Source organism: Sus scrofa, unplaced genomic scaffold, assembly GCF_000003025.6.
Source record: "Sus scrofa isolate TJ Tabasco breed Duroc unplaced genomic scaffold, Sscrofa11.1 Contig2471, whole genome shotgun sequence".
In the NCBI taxonomy this organism is placed as follows: Eukaryota; Metazoa; Chordata; class Mammalia; order Artiodactyla; family Suidae; genus Sus; species Sus scrofa.
The window spans coordinates 2,581,590-2,603,434 of record NW_018085100.1 but is presented as its reverse complement, the minus strand read 5'-3'; the positions used below and the strand labels follow the sequence as shown (position 1 = coordinate 2,603,434).

At 42.4% G+C, this 21,845-nt stretch overlaps 1 protein-coding gene across 3 annotated transcripts in view; it reads right to left on the bottom strand.

The window, feature by feature from the left end:
- The window catches only part of F13B (coagulation factor XIII B chain), a 32,736-nt gene extending 11,244 nt beyond the window's left edge, over positions 1-21,492 (bottom strand). For 2 of the 3 annotated variants that reach the window (XM_021081851.1, XM_003361614.4), the window contains exons 1-8: positions 21,229-21,492; positions 14,463-14,663; positions 12,666-12,851; positions 11,524-11,700; positions 10,723-10,899; positions 6,409-6,588; positions 6,135-6,320; positions 5,075-5,257 (exon numbers count right to left, since the gene is read on the bottom strand). In XM_021081851.1, the coding sequence (XP_020937510.1) occupies positions 5,075-5,257; positions 6,135-6,320; positions 6,409-6,588; positions 10,723-10,899; positions 11,524-11,700; positions 12,666-12,851; positions 14,463-14,663; positions 21,229-21,292 (1,354 nt within the window). In that variant the 5' untranslated portion in view covers positions 21,293-21,492. The remainder of the gene's footprint in view (positions 1-5,074; positions 5,258-6,134; positions 6,321-6,408; positions 6,589-10,722; positions 10,900-11,523; positions 11,701-12,665; positions 12,852-14,462; positions 14,664-21,228) is intronic. The other variant, XM_021081853.1, reaches the window with a different exon arrangement.
- Between the last annotated feature and the right edge of the window lie 353 nt (positions 21,493-21,845).

Sequence of the window (21,845 nt, the reverse complement as noted above, 5' to 3'; positions counted from 1 at the left end):
CTTGAAATGACCAGTGAATATTGTTTCCCCAAAGTAATTTTAATTTGGGTAATTAGGGGAGACGGGTAAGACGGCAGAATAGAAAGACTGGTGCTCAACTTCTAAAAACAACAACATTCACAACTAAAAGCTGAGCATTCTTCACCCAAATGGACCGGAAACCTTAAAAAAGATACTCTACTCCAGAAGAAAAAGAGGAGGCCACATCAAGAGGTAGGAGGGGTGATTTCGTGATATAAACAACCCCATACCTCCCGGGTGGGAAGCTCCACAGACTGAAAACTAACTGGTTCACAGAGACTCACCTACAGGCATGAGAGTTCTGAGCCCCCCATCAAACCCTCACCTGCGGGGATCTGGCACTGGGAGAAAGAGCCCCTGGAGCATCTGGCATTGAAGGCCAGTGGGGCTTGTGCGCAGGAGCTCCGCAGGACTGGGGGAAACAGACACCCCCATTCTTAAAAGGCGCACACAGACTTTCACGTGCACTGGGTCCCAGGGCAGAGCGAGGTCTCCACAGGAACCTAGGTCAAACCTGACTGCAGTTCTTGGAGGACATCCTGGGAAAACAGGGGTGAATGTGGCTTGTTGTGAGGGAGGGACACTGAAGGCAAAGCTCTCAGGAACATTCAGCAGCTGCCTTTCTCTGGAACTGGCCAGTTTGAGAAAGTCTGGCCCCACCCATCAGTGAGCACTGAGAAGCCCCAGGGCAAACAACAATGCAGGTGGGATCACAGCCCCACCCCTCAGTAAACAGGCTGCCTAAAGAGCCTCAGGCACTCAGCTGCCCCCAATCCCATCCAGAGGCCGAGCCCCACCCACCAGAGGGATTAGAATCGGCTCCTCCTACCAGGGGGCAGGCATCAGCCCCTCCCATCAGGAAGCCTACAGCAAGCCCCCCATACTGACTCCAGCCACGAGGGGGGGCAGACACCAGAAGTAAGAGAGGCTACAGCTCTATTATCTGTAAAAACGTTACCACACCAAAAACCTATAAAAATGAAAAGACAGAGAACTATAACTCAGATGAGGGAGAAAGGAAAAACCCCAGAAAATCAGCTAAGCCATGAGGAGATTCTCAGCCTCCAGGAAAAAGACTTTAGACTGTCCATGCCGAAGATGATGCAAGATATTGGAAATAAACTGGAGGCAAAGATGGATAACTTACAGGAAACACTGACCAAAGAGATACAAGATATAAAACTTAAGAAGAGATGCAAAATACAATAACTGAAATAAAAAACTCACTAGAAGCAGCTAACAGCAGAATACAGGAGGCAGAAGAACGAATAAGCGAGGTGGAGGACTGATTAGAAGAAATTACGGATGCAGAACAGAAAAGAGAAAAAAGATTGAAAAAAAATGAAGAGAGTCTCAGAGAACTCTGGGACAATGTTAACTGCACCAACATCTGTATTATAGGGGTGCCAGAAGGAGAAGAGAGAGAGAAGGGGACAGAAAAAATATTCCAAGAGATAATAGCCGAAAAGGTCCCTAACATGGGAAAGGAACCACTCACTCAAATCCAGGAAGCACAACGAGTACCATATAAAATAAACCCAAGGAGGAACACACTGAGACACATACTTAAGCAAACTGACCAAAATGAAAGACAAAGAGAAAATCTTGAAAGCAGCTAGGGAAAAGAAACAAGTAACATACAAGGGAACCCCAATAAGGTTATCGGCAGATTTTTCAGCAGAAACTCTGCAGGCCAGAAGGGAGTGACACGATATACTGATATACTTAACGTGATGAAAGGAAAAAACCTCCAACCAAGATTACCCAGCAAGGCTCTCATTCAGATTTGAAGGAGAAATCAAAACCTTCTCAGATAAGCAAAAGCTGAGAGAACTCAGCAACACTAAACCAGCCTTACAACAAATACTAAAGGAACTTCTCTAGGCCGGAAAGAAAAGACAGCAACAGGAAACAAAAATTCCACAAATGACAAGGCTCACCAGTAAAGGTATCTATACAGTAAAGATACGAAATCATCCATGCACAATTATGCCACCAAAATCAGAAATCATGAGAAGAGGTGGGTACAAATGCAGGACACTGGAGATGAACTTCCAATTAAGAGAACAACAACTTAAAACAATCTCATATACATATAGACTCTTACATCAAAACTTCAGAATAACTGCAAACCAAAAATCTACAATTGATACACAAACAAGGAATCTCTGGAGAAGAAATATATCTCATAGTAAATAAGTGCATAATCCACCATGAAGGGGGTCATTTGACATCATTCTTGGAATGCTGAAGTCTTACATCTGATTCTGATTTCCTCTCCATCAAAGAATTTATGATAATTATAATTAAACAATGCCACTGTACAATTAAATAATACAGTTCTACAATTGTATTATTAATAACCATTTCTCTCCATGGTACAATTTAAGGTCTATAATGTCTTGTTTATCACATCACCTAGAATGGTGTAATGCCTATATTGAAGAATCAATAAGATGTAACAAATTGTGAGGACATATTTATATAGTTACATTGTTTTTTAACCAATTTATGCATTTTATATTTTACTTATTTTCAGAGTGTGTATTATTTTTGTTATCCTTAAAAGTTATTCTTTTTATTATGCTATATAAAATATTTAATGGTATATAAGGCTTTCTTCCTTATACATTTTAGTTGCATAATATACATAATTTTAATATAATGCTAATTTTTAAAGAAAAATTGAAGTGTAATAGATAAAACTAAATAGTAAAGATGAAAGCCATAAAAAAATGGGATAAAGTATATAATAAATTTCCTATTTGTCTCAGCATATTTTCCATTCCACTTCTCCAATGGGAGTCACTTAATCTGTTTCTTAAGATCCACAATATAATAATCTGTGTGAATGTAATTGTGTTTAAATGTATGTATTTTATTCTGTAAAAAATAAAAATAAAATTTCAGAATAAAAAAAAAAAAGAATAGCCCACGTTAAGGGCCTGCTACATATTCATAGTCTTGGAGAACAGAGATAAAAATATGACTTTTGGAGTTCCCGTCGTGGCGCAGTGGTTAACGAATCCAACTAGGAACCATGAGGTTGCGGGTTCGATCCCTGGCCTTGCTCAGTGGGTTAAGGATCTGGCGTTGCCATGAGCTGTCCTGTAGGTTGCAGACACGGCTCGGATCCCGCGTTGCTGTGGCTCTGGCGTAGGCTGGCAGCTACAGCTCCCATTCGACCCCTAACCTGGGAACCTCCATATGCCGACGGAGTGGCCCAAGAAATGGCAAAAAGACAAAAAGACAAAAAAAAAAGACTTGAAATTTTGATTTGTGATCATTTCTGATTCCGTATGTACTCATTAAATGCCAGTGAATACAAAATAATAATAATAATTTGGGTGATTATTTAGAGAATTGCCTCAATTCTCAACTTGAAAATATTAATGTTAATTATACTCTTCCTTAATCCAAAATATATTTACAATGACTACAAGCATGTTTTTATTTGCTCAACAAGATAAAACATAATTGACCCTTCAGCTGAGGAAGCAGCAGCAAAGAAAGCTATTAACATGCTCTACCGAAAAAAGAATTGGATTAATTATTCTTCTGGGAGTTCCCATCAGTGGCTCAGTGGTAACCAACCCGACTAGTATCCATGAAGATGTGAGTTTGATCCCTGGTCTCGCTCAGGATTAGGGATCTGGCACTGCCATGAGCTGTGGTGTAGGTCACAGACACGGCTGAGGTTGGTGCTCCTGTGGCTATGGTGTAGGCTGGCAGCTGTGTGAGAGGACTCCGAGTCTGGGAACTTCCATGTGATTCAGGTACGGCCTTAAAAGGACCAAAAAAAAATTCTGTTCAAATGACATTTAGAGGACAGTAAGAGAGATGTTGAGGATTATAAACCACAAGGGGAAATTTCAGTTAGGAGGAAGACAGCACAAATGTGATCAGTCACAGACTGTGATTATACCTAATGCCTCCGCAACACATACTTAAAAATGGTAGTTTTGTTGTTATTTTACAACTTTAAAAAAAAGGGGGGGTAAGAATTAGTATGGTCCTAAACCCTAAGACAGTCGGGATTTTTTGCTCATAGAGCTGATAAGGGAAAACACTTGGAAAAAAAGATGTAAAGAAAATCATTTTTCCATGCTATAAAAACACCCAAGAATACAACCATAAGGGTAAACCAAATTTGGTGTCCCACCATAGCAGAATAAGTTCCAGGGATCTAATGCACAGGGCGGTGACTAGCGTTAGCAGTATTATTGTACTGCTTTATTATTGTACACCTTTCAAAGTTGCCCAAGGAGTGGGTTTTAATGAAAGCCCAGAAAATTATGTGAGGTTAAGGATATGTAAACTTATCTTGTTGTGGTAATACTTTCACAATAAATTTGTGAATCAAAGCATCACAACTACTCCTCAAACTTATGCAGTGTTTTTTTTTTTTTTTTGTCTTTTTTTTTTTTTTTTTTTAAGGGCCGCACCCCCAATACATGGAGGTTCCCAGGCTGGGGGTCGAATCGGAGCTGTAGCTGCCAGCCTACGCCACAGCCACAGCAATGCCAGATCTGAGCTGCGTCTGTGACCTACACCACAGCTCACTGCAATGCCAGATCCTTAACCTATTGAGCGAGGCCAGGGATCAAACCCACGTCCTCATGGATGCTAGTCGGGTTTGTTTCCCCTGAGCCACGATAGGAACTCCAAAACTCACACAATGTTCTGTCAATTGTGTGTACATCAAGCTGGGAAAAATGGATTTCCCGTCGTGGCGCAGTGGTTAACAAATCCGACTAGGAACCACGAGGTTTCAGGTTCAATCCCTGGCCTTGCTCAGTGGGTTAACGATCCGGCGTTGCCGTGAGCTGTGGTGTAGGTTGCAGACGCGGCTCGGATCCCTCATTGCTGTGGCTGTGGCGTAGGCCGGCGGCTACAGCTCCGATTCAACCCCTAGCCTGGGAACCTCCATATGCCGCGGGAGCAGCCCAAAGAAATAGCAAAAAGACAAAAAAAGACAAAAAAAAAAAAAAAAAAAAAAAAAGCTGGGGAAAAAAAATTTTAAAAAATTTTTAAATTCAATGTGTTCTCTTACCTAAGCAAACAGGTGGGGTCGACCATTTCCCTTGTTCACAATGAGATATTTTTGCTCCTTTTAATAAGTAATACTCATTGCATCTATATTCCACCGAGGATCCCGCTGTGTAGTTTGCCAATAATCCACCAATAACAGCCCCATTTATTATATCAGGTGGAGGATTACAATTCTCAGTATTTTCTAAGAAAAGAGGTTATTTTAAAATTAATATGAACTTATAGCAACATAATGATACAATACAATGATCCATACAATAGCACTTTAATATTTGTACTATGTAATTCAGACAATTGATTTCTAAATTCACCAGAAATAAGAGAAACATTATTCTGCTCAAGTACTGCTAACATTTACTAAGCAAAGCTAAACAGCAATTGTTTTTCTGAAGAGTGTGCCTATCTTCATTCTTCTTATGAAGGAACCATGCTCTAGATAGTCTTAAAATGTATAGAAAAGTAAACAGTGTTCTTTGACCTAAAGCGTATGGTCCATTCTCAAACTGTCTGTTTATCACCATCCATCTCGATCTTTTCTCCTTTCTCATCCCTCTTCTTCTCAGATCTCAATCAGCCCATGGCTGGAAATTTCCATTTTTCTGTCTTCAGAGTCCTTCTCTTACTCTGCTAATTTCTCTAGCGTCCTTACTAGCTTTTCTCTTCTCCAACAGAGGTCCTTGGTAGACACATCTGTGGAGATCTCTGCAGGACTTGATCAAAAAAGAGGAGGATGAAAGGAGGGTTGGCACCCAAGAATGGTAACGTAGCCTGGCTGTGCCCTTCAGCAAAAAAAAAAAAAAAGATGAGGTATGTGGCTCAGGAGGGTGTAGGGCTCAGAATGGCCAGAAGCAAAAGTGCCGTAAGTAGGACACTCAAAATTAGTTTTCCCAATTCTCTACTGGGTTAAATCCTACAGAGAGCTCCACATGCTCAGGAAAAATAGCATAGTTAGGTGTGGTTCAAACTCTTCTAAGCACTGTTGAGATATGTGGAATGAATAAAGAGAGTGGAAATTTTTACATGGTGGGCATAGCTCTGGAGGTGAAATGCAGTACACATACCGACACACGCAGGAGGGAGGGTCCACTTTCCACGTGTGCATATTATTTCTCCTGGTCCACGGAGATGATAGCCACTTTCACACGTGTATGTCACTTTATCCCCACTGTAATAAAGCTTAGAGCGTGGGTTTGCTGTACCATTCTCAACAAAGGGTGGCTCCTTGCAGGCTGTCCTCTCATTTTCTTCTGAAAAGGGACAATTTAAAGAGAAGAGACCATTTAGCTCCACATGCAGATTTCATCTGAGGGAAAGCTTATGTGAGGTGCTGCTAACCGACGCATTGGGGAGGCTCTGTCCATTTTCCATTCTCACAGCGTATCTCTTCCGATCCCCGTATCCCAAAGTTAAGTCCGCATTCAATTCGAACCGTTTCTCCATGACGGTAAGCGATGGAGTATGTTTGAACTCTGGAATTCAGAGGCAGAGGTGGAGGAGGACATCGGTTTCTTCTTCCTTACGGAAAAATATCCATATATTGAGTCATGTCATTACAAGAGATAATAGTTAAGATTTCATGACTTGTGGTTGCCAAGGGGGAGAGGGAGTGGGGATGGACTGGGAGTTTGGGACTGGTAGATGCAAACTACTACATTGAGAATGGATAAGCAATGAGGTCCTGCTGTATAGCCCAGGGAACAATATCCAGTCCCTTCTGATAGAGCATGATGGCAGATAATATGAGAAAAAGAATGTATATATATGTATGATTGGGTCACTTTGCTGTACAGCAGAAATTGACAGAATATTGTAAATAGACTATAATCAAAAATTTTAAAAAGGATTTCATGAGCACATTCTTTGTGCCAAGGACCCTAAGAAGTATGGGAGATGGACTGGGGTCACCCCTGGGTCCCCACATCCTGACGCAAACTTCCTGGAGTCACGGCCCTCCCCAAGAGCAGGAACTGGGACTTGTTTCTCAGCAACAAACACAGCAAAGATGATGGGTGCATACGAGTATGTTTAAACACAGCAGAGAGAATGGATATATGTGATTTCTCATAAGGGCTGATACAATGCAACATCGTAAGGCCATTCTTGCTGAGACTCTCCCTGCTGGTTTTGAAGAGAAGCAAGCTGTATCTTTGTGAGCTTCCAAGTGGGGAGGCCTAGGGGTTGGGGGAGCACAGGGCTTCCTCCAGGGGGGCAGCCAGGAAGAGACTGAGGCTCCAGCTCCAGCAACCACAGTGAGCTGGAAAGCAGATTCTTCCCAGTCCAGCCTCAGATGACACTGCTGTCCCACTGGGAACCTTAACCACTGCTCTGTGAGACAGGCATCCAGAGCCAGTTTAGCTACGCCCAGAGTCCTGACCCCCTCCCCCCAAAATATGAAAGAACACAGTTTGTCATTTTAGGCTGCTAAGTCTGTGCCAATAGACAACTAAAAGGTCCAGCCTTTTGCATTCATTATCTCCTTTACTCTTTATGGAACTTTGCTAAGTGAGGATTATTACACCCCTTTATTATAGGTCAAGAGATTAAAACTTGAGAAGTAAGTAAATTATTAGTAAGTGGTGGATCTGTTCCTGAACCCATGTCTCCCTGAATTAAAATCTCCTGTTCTTAACGATTCCAACCTCTTTGGGTTGGAATCCAACCTCTTTGGGTTTTTTTTTTTGGCTTCACCGCAGCATGTGCAAGTTCCTAGGCCAAGGATTGAACCTGTGCCCTTGTTGCTGCCTGCGCCAGAGCTGGGCAGTATAGGATCCTTAACCTGCTGCACCACAAGGGAATTTCCAGTTGCTAACTATTTTAAAATACTGACTCTATTAACTTCCCATGGCTGCCATGACAAGTTACCACATGCAGTGGCTTAAAACAGCACTGATTTATGCTCTTACAGTTCTGGAAGCCAAAGTCAAGAAGCGGTTTCATGGGGCTGGAAATCAAGGTGTCAGGAGAGCTGCATTCCTTCTGGAGGCTTTAGGAGAGAAGCAGCTTCTCTGCCTCTGCCAGCTCCTGGGGGCGCTGCCTGCCTCCTGGGCTTGTGACCCCCTCCTCTTTCACTGCGACCTTGACTTCCATTGTCACATCTCATACTTGACCTTCTATAGTCTTCCTCTTCCTCTCTCTTAGAATTGCAATGCTTATGATCACATTTAGGGCCCATGTGGATACTCCCAGCCATCACTCCTACCCCCCCCGAGTCTTAACTTCATCGCATCTGCAGAACCCTTTGTCCATATAAGGTAACATTCACTGGCTCCAGGGGTTAGGGTCTGGTTATCTCTTGGGGGGCTGGGCAGGTGTTGGGGATCAGGGAAGCATTATTCAGACTTGTACCACCAATGACTATTTATTAGAAAAAAATAACAGGAATGTTGGCATCTGACTAATTGCTGGGGCGGGGGGGGGGTGGATTTGTAGTGTGGAAGAGATGATAAGTAGGGTCTGCCATTTACTTTTGAAATAATATGCGGAATTCCTGTCATGGCTCAGTGGTTAACAAATCCGACTAGGAACCATGAGGTTGCGGATTCGATCCCTGGCCTTGCTCAGTGGGTTAAGGATCCAGCGTTGCCGTGAGCTGTGCTGTAGGTCGGATCCTGCGTTGCTGTGGCTCTGGTGTAGGCCAGCAGCTACAGCTCCGATTCGACCCCTAGCCTGGGGGCCTCCATATGCCATGGGAGGGGCCCAAGAAATGGCAAAAAGACCAAAAAAAAAAAACTGCAACAGGCAATTTGCTAACCCTCTTTCTCTACAAGGCTGTTAGACCAAGGCTGTTGAGCACCACTGGAAAATTTAAAAAAGAATGTTTTAAATGAAAAAAAAATTAAAGTCATTGTTCACTAAAAAATTAAGTGCATTCAGAGAGTGACGGCAGTTCCGGGTAATCCCGCGGTACACCCCTGGTCACCCCTCCTTTATTCCTCCCAGTAACTGTTTCAAATCTTAAGCACTCTCTTCAAAGTGCTTCTTCACCTTCCTACCTTTCTCCTGCCTGTTAAAAGTGATGCTATGGAGTTCCCATCCTGGCTCAGTGGTTAATGCACCTGACTAGTATCCATGAGGACGCAAGTTCAATCCCTGGCCTCGCTCAGTGGCTAAGGATCCGGCATTGATGTGAGCTGTTGTGTAGGTCACAGACGCAGCTTGGATCCCATGTTGCTATGGCTGTGGTGTAGGCCAGAGACTGTAGCTCCGATTGGACCCCTAGCCTGGGAACCTCCATATGCGGTGGGCGTGGCCTTAAAAAGACCAAAAAAAAAAAAAAAAAAAAAAAAGACGCTATTTTCCATATCACAGAGGAAATAGAGGCTATCAAGCCCTTTGCCTCTCCCATCCTTCTCAATCCTCAAGCTCCTATTTATCTTTTAAACCTGGCTCAATCATTAGCCGTTACTTCTGTAAATGCCGCCCAAGCTCATATCAATCAGAACCTCTCCTGTTTGTTCAAATGCTCTATACCTGACTCTAGTAACCGTCTGTCACGTTGTATCACTCTTGTAGATCTTTTTCTTCTGTTAGACCAGGGCCACCCTCACGAACAATTGTAGGTGTGATTACCTGACTTCTGAACTGACTTCTGGCAGTTAATCACACCACCTGCTTGAACACACCCACAGATAGAAACGGAACCATAAACATTCCACTTTAGGGCAGCTCTTACTAGATGACTTCGGGTTTTATTTTCATCCTGTGTAACGTTCTCCTCCTTTTTCTGCTCTTTACCGCACTATTTTTTTTTTTTTTTTTTTGTCTTTTTAGGGCTGCACCCGCGGCATATGGGATTTCCCAGGCGAGGGGTCGAGTTGCAGCTACAGTTGCTGTCCTACACCAAGCCACGGCAACACTGGATCCGAACCGAGTCTGCAATCTACACCACGGCTCAGGCAATGCCAGATCCTTAACCCACTGAGCAAGGCCAGGGATCAAACCTAAATCCTCATGGATAACTAGTCAGATTCATTTCCCATTTCTGCTGAGCCACCAAGGGAACTCCCCTACTTCACTGTTTTGAAATCAGTATTTTCACATCAGGAAATATGTAGCCAAATAAGATAATACCTTCACAAAGATGCCACACTGGGAAAATTAGATCTAACAATTTCCAACAAGAAAAGTTTTTTTTTATTATAACAAGAAATTGAAAATTTATGAGATTAAAAAATGTTTAAGGGCTATAGCCACTCTGTAAACTAATACAACACTTGAGATTTCTTCCGATTAAATGTATTCAAGGTTGTTGAAAATAAAAGACTTAAAAGACAATATTGGAGTTCCTGTTGTGGCTCAGTGGAAGCAAACCTGACTAGCATCCAAGAGCACCCAGGTTTGATCCCTGGCCTTGCTCAATGGGTTAAGGACCTGGCTTTGCTGTGAGCAGTGGTGTAGGTTGCAGACTCTGCTCAGATCCCTCGTTGCTGTTGTTGTGGCGTAGACCAGCAGCTACAACTACAATTCACCCCTAGCCTGGGAATCTCCATATGCCATGGCCGCAATCCAAAAAAAAAGGACAATATTTATTTTTAAAATAGCACTCAGGGAAAGACTCTGATGTTACCAGAGACATTTTTTTTTCATAGAAATTAAAGCTGATTAAGGCACAACATTTTATTTATGTGAGTATGAAATTTTAAAATTTACCTTCACAGACCGGAGATTCTGGGTACCAACCAAAGTTATAGCACTGAATTAAGTCAGCTCCACTGAGATGATAATTTTTATGACAGAAAAACTGAACTACATCTCCTTCTTCATAGGTTTGCTTTACAGGATGAAAATAGCCATTTTCTATTAACCTTAAAGAAGAGCATTTTAATTCTAAAAAGGAAAGAACAAATAAAAATACAAAGAAATGTTACTTTTCCTGCTAGGCAAAGTTCACCTACTACTTACATGCCATACATGAACTGGAAATCAGCAAATCTGACATATTTCATTATTCATGGTAAAAGCTTGTCAATGTATATACTTATTAAATACTATTAAGCTTATTTTAATTATCTGAACTAAATGGATTTTTTTTCCTTTTTGAGAGCTTGACATGATGAATGCCTATTGTCCACATCATTAAAAGTGGAAAAAAGTATGAAAAAAGGAATTAGCATGACAGCTTATACCCACTTCTGTTTGAGAGGGAGATTATTTTGGGGGGGGGGTGCTGCACTCACAACATGTGGAAGTTCCCAGACTAGGGGTCGAAACGGAGCTACAGCTGCCAGTTTACAACACAGTCACAGCCACAGCAACTCAGGATCTGAGCTGTGTCTGCGACTTACACCACAGTTCACGGCAACGATGGATAATTAATCCACTGACCGAGGCCAGGAATCGAACCGAATCCTGATGGATTCTAGTTGGGTTCATTAACTGCTGAGCCACAACGGGAACTTCCAAGAAGGAGTTTTCGGAATGAAAGTAGTTGTCCTCAAAGGGAGAACCTACTGGCACATCGTGGGGTGAGGGCCCATCCGTATGGGTGACACTCCACTTCCTCCGTCCTCTTCCCAGAAGCTGTGTGGTACCCAGGGGCACATTCGTACCGCACTTTGTCTTTCACTTTGAACGTTTTCTGGGTTGTGGAATAACTTCCATGATGTAATTCAGGGGCTAAGCAGGTTTCTAAAAATAAATAAAGGTCATTTCTTTCATGAACTTCATCACTAAAACTAGAATATTTTAAAAGAAATCTCAAAAGGTATTGTCACTGAATCTTAATAATACATGATGGAATCAACTCTTGGCGAGATTAAAGAATAGTTTGCCCTTGCCTATCTATTCCATTTTTTAATGCACTTTATGTCCTAACATCACTGGTCTTCTGTCCTTAAAATTCTAGAATAGTGCATGTGGCCAAAGGCCACAATTCAACAGAAGGCTTGTGCAGTAGCATTTTTTGATAATGTCTTATTTGTGGATTTGCATAATTTACACAATTAATAACACTCTAACAAAGTGTATATGTATTTATCTATTACCGGGTTATTTAAAAATATATCTGATAAAATAATGTGCACTATGATGAATTCTTCTCCAATGAAGGAAATAATTTATACATGTTCTGACCAAAGGTTTATTTAGGTTCCTTCCTTTTGTTCCACTCCAATTCTTTGTTTCCTGTAGAAAGTAGGAACTGCTGGAGTAGGTGTGTCAGGGACTTGGGAATCCTTGGATTAAGGAAGCACGTAGCATTAGAGAGAAAGAATGTAATAACTTCCTACATTGGGCGATAGAATAAAACTACGGTCATATTTAAATAAAAATGCTTACCCAAATAAGAAAGCACTGACCTCACAAGCCCTTATCTGCAGCTTTGGGAGATGATTCTTTTTAGAGCTGCATCAGCAGCATATGGAACTTCCCAGGGTAGGGGTGGAATCGGAGCTGCTGCTGCCAGCCTCCACCACAGCCACAGCAATGCCAGATCCCAGCCTCATCTTCGACCTACATCACAGCTCACGGCTATGCGGATCCTTAACCCACTGAGTGAGGCCAGGGATTGAACCTGCATCCTCATGGATACTAGTTGGGTTCGTTACTGCTGAGCTGCAATGGGCACTCCTAGGAGATGATGCTTAAACACGTACCATGTTCCTTCCTACAGGTAGGCTGAGAAGACCATCCACCAGCAAGGCACTGAACCACTTCTTCATCCTGCCCTGCAGTGGTTTTGTATCCGGACGAGCAACCATAATGCATGTTCTCTTGAATTTTGTAAAATAATTTTGTATCCAGGATATAACCATTTCTCAAGTCAGGCTTAGGGCATTTTTCTAGGGAAAAAAATATTTTTTACTAAATTGATGAATTAAGTTTGCACTTTACTAAGTCATAAAAATAACAATGCAAAAGTTTTCATTGTTTTCTTGGAATTGGAAGGAGAGAAAAAGTGTTCGCTCTGTCATTTCTTAATTTAATTTTGGAACTATCCTGCATGTTCTGCATCAAATTTCTTTGAATGTTAATTCAACTGGACACCAAAATTCTTTTTTTTTTTTAAGGGCTGCACCCTTGGCATATGGAGGTTCCCAGGCTAGGGGTTGAATCTGAACTGTAGCCACTGGCCTACACCACAGCAAAAGCAACTCGGGATCCGAGCTGCGTCTGCAACCTACACCACAGCCCACGGCAATGCCAGATCCTTAACCCGCTGAGCAAGGCCAGTGATTGAACCCGAGTCCTCATAGATACTAGTCAGATTGGTTTCTGCTGAGCTACGAGGGAACTCCAACACCAAAATTCTTTATATGTGCTAACTTCAGTTCTCACAATCATTCCCACCACTACCTCATCTACTTGAGAATGTATCTCCAGAGCGCTTCTCTAATGAGTTGTTATTCATGAAGAGCAGAAGGAAGTTCTTTCAGATTGACTTCCTAATATTTTTGGGTCCACTGAGTTTGCTAATTTGTAACATCATGTAACAAAAACACATTTACATACTTTGTGAATTGTTATATAATTGTGCAGACATCTTAGATCCTTTTTTCCAGCATTTAATTGCCTCCCTGCAAGGTCATATCCCAGAGTCTGTCCATGTTGACCATGACTGAGTCATGGACATGCTCCTAAAGATTTTCCAGTTCACAGATCAAAGTTTTAGTAAATACTTAGAAGAGTGATGTGTTGGATAGTACATTTACGTTAGCATTGTATAGAATTCAATCATTTTTTCTTTTTATGGTTGCACCCGTAACATATGGAAGTTCCCAGGCCAGTGTTTGAATCAGAACTGCAGCTGCTGGCCTGTGCCACAACAACACCGGATCTGAGTTGTACCTGTGACCAATGCGGCAGCTTGCAGCAACACTGGATCCTTAACCCACTGAGCAGTGCCACCTCCTCACAGACACTGGGTCTGGTTCTTCACCTGCTGACTCACAACGGGAACTCCTCTTACCATAAGTTTGAACTCCAAATTCAGAAAAAAAAACATATTTTGCAATGGATATTATGAGAAGTTGTCATACAAAACAGGGATGAGTCTTTCAAATGAAAAAACACTAGAGTAACCATCTCATTTCTGCTAAGGCCAGTGTCAAGCAGTTTTCTGGCTCCTGCACAATTATTTGTGTAAGTTTCATACCTTAAAGTAACCCAATCATGTCTCCATTCTGTGCAATGCGATAATAACAATTTCAATAGTTATCCTTATTCTCGTCATAGGGCATAATTATGGAGACATAAGAAAGCTAATATTTTGATGAAAGACATGATTTATAGAATTTCAGAATATGCTTTCATTTGTCAACAAGACAGTAGGCCAGTCATTTGGTTCTTACCAACAAAAGTTTTAGACACCTGCCATACTTTAGGAGACCCTATTTTTACAAGCTAATCTATTTTCATATTATCACATCGTGCTGACCCCTTTGCAGACTTACTGAAGCATCGTGGGTCTGGGGACCAGCCAGCTGCTGTACATGTGGTCCGTGCCTCTTGCTTCCCAGTTTCAGTTGTATAACCAGCCAAGCAGGAAAATAATAAATTTTGGTTTAGGCCCATTGGAAAATAATAACTTTCAAAAGTATAGTAGTATTGAGCAATCCTTCCATTTTCCACAGTAGGAAAACCACAGGGTTTCTCTGAAATGAGTAAATGTCAAATGAAAAACAAAAATACACTTAACACCATACAATTTATGATCAAGGGACATTTACAAATTCAGTGTTGGCAGATACTTTAACTAATCCTTATTTCTGTTACCTAAAATTTTCAGGTACTGAGATGGGATTAAGACGGCGGAATAGAAAGACTGGTGCTCAACTTCTAAAAACAACATCATTCACAACTAAAAGCTGAGCATTCTTCACCCAAATGGACCGGAAACCTTAAAAAAGATACTCTACTCCAGGAGTTCCCGTCGTGGCGCAGTGGTTAACGAATCCGACTAGGAACCATGAGGTTGCGGGTTCGGTCCCTGCCCTTGCTCAGTGGGTTAATGATCCGGCGTTGCCGTGAGCTGTGGTGTAGGTTGCAGACGCGGCTCGGATCCCTCATTGCTGTGGCTCTGGCATAGGCCGGGGGCTACAGCTCCGATTCAACCCCTAGCCTGGGAACCTCCATATGCCCCGCAGGAGTGGCCCAAGAAATAGCAACAACAACAACAACAACAAAAAAGATACTCTACTCCAGAAGAAAAAGAGGAGGCCACATCAAGAGGTAGGAGGGGTGATTTCGTGATATAAACAACCCCATACCTCCCGGGTGGGAAGCTCCACAGACTGAAAACTAACTGGTTCACAGAGACTCACCTACAGGCATGAGAGTTCTGAGCCCCCCATCAAACCCTCACCTGCGGGGATCTGGCACTGGGAGAAAGAGCCCCTGGAGCATCTGGCATTGAAGGCCAGTGGGGCTTGTGCGCAGGAGCTCCGCAGGACTGGGGGAAACAGACACCCCCATTCTTAAAAGGCGCACACAGACTTTCACGTGCACTGGGTCCCAGGGCAGAGCGAGGTCTCCACAGGAACCTAGGTCAAACCTGACTGCAGTTCTTGGAGGACATCCTGGGAAAACAGGGGTGAATGTGGCTTGTTGTGAGGGAGGGACACTGAAGGCAAAGCTCTCAGGAACATTCAGCAGCTGCCTTTCTCTGGAACTGGCCAGTTTGAGAAGCCCCAGGGCAAACAACAACCCAACCCAGGTGGGATCACAGCCCCACCCCTCAGTAAACAGGCTGCCTAAAGAGCCTCAGGCACTCAGCTGCCCCCAATCCCATCCAGAGGCCGAGCCCCACCCACCAGAGGGATTAGAATCGGCTCCTCCTACCAGGGGGCAGGCATCAGCCCCTCCCATCAGGAAGCCTACAGCAAGCCCCCCATACTGACTCCAGCCACGAGGGGGGCAGACACCAGAAGTAAGAGAGGCTACAATCCTATTAGCTGGAACAAGGTCACCACGCCAAAAATCAATAAAAATAAAGTTTTAAGGTACTGTAACAATTTTCCATCAGAATTAATCTGCTAGCAACCCCAACACCCAACAGTCTGGATCAATCTGGGCAACCTGCTTCCTCACAGAAGCTTTCCCTGACTTTGTCAAACAGCACCATCTAATAGAAACGTAACATAAGCTATGCATGTAATTTTAAAATTTCTAACAGCCACATTAATAAAAGGAACAGTTGAAGCTAATTATTTTGTCTTTTTTTTTTTTTTTTTTAACGGTTGCACCCCATGGCATTTGAAGGTTCCCAGGCCAGGGGTCAAATGCAAGATGTAGCTGCTGGCCTGTGCCACAGCTGCAGTCACAGCGACTCGACATCTGAACAGCATCTGCAACCTACACCACAGCTCACACTAATGCTGGATCCTTAACCCACCGAGCAAGGCCAGGGATCTAACCTGCGTCCTCATAGACACTAGTCAGGTTTGTTAACCACTGAGCCACAGCAGGAACTCCAGAATTTTATTTTAATAATACTTTAAACTTGACCCAATATATTAAAGGTATTTTACATTCTTTTTTCCCCACCAAGTCTGAACTCCAGTGTGCATTTACACTCATACTCCATCCCAATTTGGACTAGCCACATGGGACTAACGGCCACTGCATAGGACAGGACAGTTCTAGAACAGATGAGGTTCTTCAGATAAGCAGTTTCAAATTTTGAAATGAATGCCTTTTGATTTTTTATGTTTTTCAAGAAAAAGACAGACAACCAATTAAATGAATGAAAGACTTGAGGGAGAACTTTACATTTAAATGGTCAGAGATCTAATAAAAAAAACCTCAGCCTTATTAGTCATCAGGGAAATGTGTATCCATGGGAATGACCAACCTGGAAGAGACCGGCTACTCAGTAGCTGGGGAAGATGTGGAGAAGAGGGAGCTCTTAGCCCACCCCAAGTAGGGGTGTAAACTGGCACAATTTCTCAAGAGAACAGTTTGGTAGTTTGTTGGTTGTTTCTTTTTGTTTTTAAGGGCTGCACCCACAGCATATGGATGTTCCCAGGCCAGGGATTAAGTCCCAGCTGCAGCTTCAACCTGCTCTGCAGCTGTGGCAATGCTGGATCCTTTACCTCACAGTCCAGGTGCTGGGGATCAAACCTTCCTCTGCAGTGGCCCCAGCTGCGGCAGTCGGATTCTTAACCCACTGCACCACGCTGGGACTCCTTGGGCAGTTTTTATCAAAGCAGAATATGCACAAACCACATGAAAACACACCTGTGCACCCAGACATGTAGCAGAGTGTTCCTGGCAGCTCTCTTCCTGTGGTACCAAATGGAAGCTACCAAATGCCCGTGGATGGCGGAAGAGACAGGCGCACATCAGACCTTACACACAATAAATGTTGTGCAGCAGCTGGAGAGTACCGGATGCTGGTGCTGAATCTCATGGGCTTCACATGCCCTCCGCTGACCTCAGAGGCCAGGGCCAGAATCCAGGCCAAACCCAACGGACTGGACAGTCTGGAGGCCGCAGGCAGTCCAATCAGGGGAGGGTCGCCTGTTCCTCAGGGCGGACCGGCGCCCCGCCTCAGGCACAGGAGGTGGGAGGAGGCCCTGACCCCCGGGATCAGCCCCGCGGGCGCTGCTGCCCGGTGATCTGCGCAGCCTTCATCTGTTGCGGCCGCTCCTTTTCCGCTGTCGCGGGGTGAGGATGAAGAGGATGCGGCAGGGAGGGGGGAGATGAAGAGGAGGACGCCGCGGGGAAGCCGATGGCCCAGGCCGTCCCACAGCTCTGCTGGGGCTCTTGCCCTCCTTCTGGGAACGTGTTCCAGCTCCGGGGAAGAGGGGCAGCCTCCCCCGTGCTCTCTGGGGAGGTGGGGCTAGACAGAGCTGGCTCCTGTGCGGGGAGCCTCCGTAGCTGTGCTGCCACAGCGCATCCCTGCGGAAGCCTCTTCCGCCCACCGCGTGCGCCTCATCCTGGCTGCCAGGCGATCCGCGGTCAAAGTCAGGACGGCTGCTTAGGGTTTAGTCCCTTAGAAGGGAACGTTTAGGAGGCTCCTGGGTGCTGCTAATTAATAGTTCTTTTTTTTTTTTTTTAATCTGAGTGCCTAAAGTTCATAAACATTTGTAGAAGGGTATCTTCTGATTTTTGCATTTTTCTGTTTACATTAATCTCCAAAGAAAGCATTTATTTAAAAAAAAAAAATCTGTCCTTATGATGGGGACCTTACAACCGCAAAAGCAATTAAAAGAAACCTTTGAGCAGTCCCTAGGGGTTGTGTCGGGAGGAAGCAGGCCTGCAGAAGACCTGGGCAGATGGGTTACTCTGCTTTCAATACCTGGGGATCATTTCTACTCTGTTGCTACCATGAGACAGAAAATAAAAGCAGTGTCAGCCCAGAAGTGGGCAAGGCATCGTAAGTAAAATAAACTTTCCAGAGTCTGATGGGGGTCAGGACAGACAGATAAAAACTGTGCAGAAGAGGCCCCAACCCCTAAGAATTTTCAACCATTTTCCCAGGTCAATACAACCAGGAATTTACATGAATACTTTTTAGAACTAGCAGAAACTATATGCAAAAGTGGGCAAATTTGATTATATCAAATTGAAGACTTCTTTCCATGAAAAGTGTTGTTGGCAAAGCACACACATCACATTTTGGAAGAAGGAATTTGCAACATCCAAAACTAAGAGGTTAAAATGTATAGTTGGAAAAGAGCTTCTACAAATCAGCTATTTAAAAGGCAGAAAGCAGAGGAAAATGCTAATCTGATATAAATCAGGAAATCAAGAAAAGAAATTGAGCCAGTAGTCCCCATGGGGGTGTGTATGGTAGACCAGAGAAATTGTCATAGAGAGATAAAGTGACTACATGACAGCATTCATTTCAGAGTTATTTATGGTTAGGAAGAAATTAGCAGTAACTATTTGTCCATCCTTAGCAGAGTGGATAAGTAAATACATGAAACACTACCTAGCACTTAAAAGCAACAAATTGGATTCAGCAACAGGGAAATATGTTTAAACAACAGCAAGTACAATAAAACGATAAGGAGATAAAAATCTATGGCGAGTCTTCATTTATGTGAATGTAAAACACACAAAACCAACCATATGGTCCAGCAATCTCACTCCATGTCAACCATATGATTCAGCAATCTCACATACATATGGACAAAACTATAATTCAGAAAGATACATGTTCATAACAGCACTATTTATGTCAATTGACAGATGAATGGATTAAGAAGGTATGGTAATATATACAATGGAATACTACTCGGCCATAAAAAAGAATGAAATAATACCATCTGCAACAACATGGATGCAACTAGAGATTCTCATACTAAGTGAAGTAAGTCAGAAAGAGAAGGATGAATACCATACGATATCACTTAAATGTGGAATCTAAAATATGGCACAAATGAACTTATCTACCAAACAGAAACAGACTCACAGACATGGAGAACGGAATTGTGGTTGCCAAGGGGGAGAGGTGAGAGAGTGGGATAGACTGGGAGTTTGGGGTTAATAGATGCAAATTATTACACTTAGAATAGATAAACAGCAAAGTCCCATTGTATAGCACAGGGAACTATATCCAATCACCCGGGATAGACTATGATGGAAGATAATATATATTAAAAATAATGTATATTATGTATGACTGTGTTACTTTGCTGTGCAGCAGAAATGGGCACAACGCTGTAAATTAACTATCTGTTAATAAAATAATTTTAAAAAGGTGTATTGGCATCTTAGGAATTAAAAAACCCATGGAAACAGACATATTTTCCAAAGACATTTGCATATTTAAGGATATATCAAACACATTATAGCAGGTCCCCACTTGGTTCAAGGGGAAATGGAATTCAGGGCCAAGAACAAGGAGGAAAAATGTATAAATTAAACAAAAGTGACACCTTTGATAGGCCAGTAATGGTCATATGAAATGAAAAGTGCAGTTAACACACTCTTGCCCTTAAGTTTCCAGGCATGGGTGCAGGGAGCATGGAAATAAGAGGTCATGGCCTGTCTTCAGGGAACTGACATGTCATTGTTCTGTGAAAGATTATAACCTCATAATAATTAGAAAAGTATCTAGAATATTGTAATGTTTTCACGGTATAAATCGTAGACAGTTATACCAGCTGTTTCTTTCCCGTTTAGATAGAAAAATAAAACAAAAGGAAACTATCACACAAAAATTATCCTGCTGCAGAATTAAATGTCTCAAATAAGATAACTTCTATTAATTTCACTTTCATAACTTTAAATGCAGAGCCTCTTTTGGTAGAAAATCTGTAGCAAGCTATTCAAATAACAGCAATTATATATAATCTGTAGGATGTTTTACTTCAACAAATTCCCTAGGATATTTTAAAAGAGCCTTATGGCGGTGTTTCCAACTTTGTAGGAAAACTCTTGCTGACAGTTAAGGACCTGCCTGGTTTCTTTCCCCAGCTGTCTGCCTCACTCACACTCACCTCAAACACTAGGCGGTCCGGATATAGGTGTCTCTGACAGTTAGGGAGTCCACAGGTATGGTGTCTGGACAGTCCTGGTTTACCTGTGGTCCTACTTGAGTATTAACAAGACTCTCTTTCTCTCTCAGAAGCGCCCTGGTTTACATTATCATATTGTCCCACTGATGACTTCAACCAAAAAATAAATTAGGGTAAAAATCAAGGTGTCAGGGGTCAAAAAAATCCTGCTGAGGTTTTTATGGTTATTGCTTTTTCAAACTTCCCACATTAAGCTCTCCCTTTCAGAACAGAGAATTAAAATTGTACAAGCTGCGCAGTGTTAGCAATAGATTCTAGTCTGAAATTAGAATCAAGGTTAACATACAACATTCACGTGGTGGTACTTAGCCTGTTAGCCTGAAAATCCTTTAGAGTATTTAGATTCTGGCCTAGTCTCCTATGGCCTCAAAACTAAAGGTGCAAAGGGTTTTTTTGTTTTTGTTTTTGTTTTTTGTTTCTTGTTTTGTTTTGTTTTTTGTCTTGTTTTGGTTTTCTAAGCTATGTTACCCTAGGAATAGTTTAGTAGTTTTCCCCAAAGGAAAAGATCTGTCTAAATATTATAACAAAATATATTTAAAAGTATTTGTAATAGTCTAACAAATTATAAGTATCCCTTTAATAAAATTGGTACATAAAAATGAAAGACCATATTAAACGCTCAAGAGAAATTAGTGTTAGAATTTTCTTTTATAGTTTTTATGGAATAAGGAATATTAAAAGTTAACTTTACCTTCTGCATAGAGTTGTCCTGAGATGATTAATATGATAATAAAAGCCAAGTGTTCCGACCTCATCTCCAATGGTGTATTTAATAAAGGTTTTAACCATTCTAAAGCACCAGGGACACCTCATTAAGTACACACTACTTCTGAAAAAAAAGTTAATTATTTACAACAGCTGTCTAAGTCCCTTTGCAACAAGGCTTATATTTCATTTAAAATCATTTCGAATAATACTAAAAATACACGACTATGTTAGTTGACAATACTTTTCATGCCACGGTCCAACAAGAACATGGTCACCAATAAGAGAAATAACAGTAGCAGCATAAATAATTAACTGGGGCTGCATCAAAACAGGTTAAAAGTTCACCTTTAATTCCCTATTGTAAGTCCATGGAGTAAAGTTCAGTTGTGGCCATTGACTCCTCTGCCACCACTGATCAAATGAAGGGACGAACGTGGCTGCCTGGGACCGCGGGTTCCTGGTGTGAACATCCAGGGTTGTCCAGACAGCGGTGCTAAAGGGAAAAGTGACCTTGACTTGAGCAGTGATGGAAAAATAGTATTGATTTTAAAGCCTGACGCTGAGTTTGTATGCTGTGGTGGGTGATGAGACAAGGGCCGT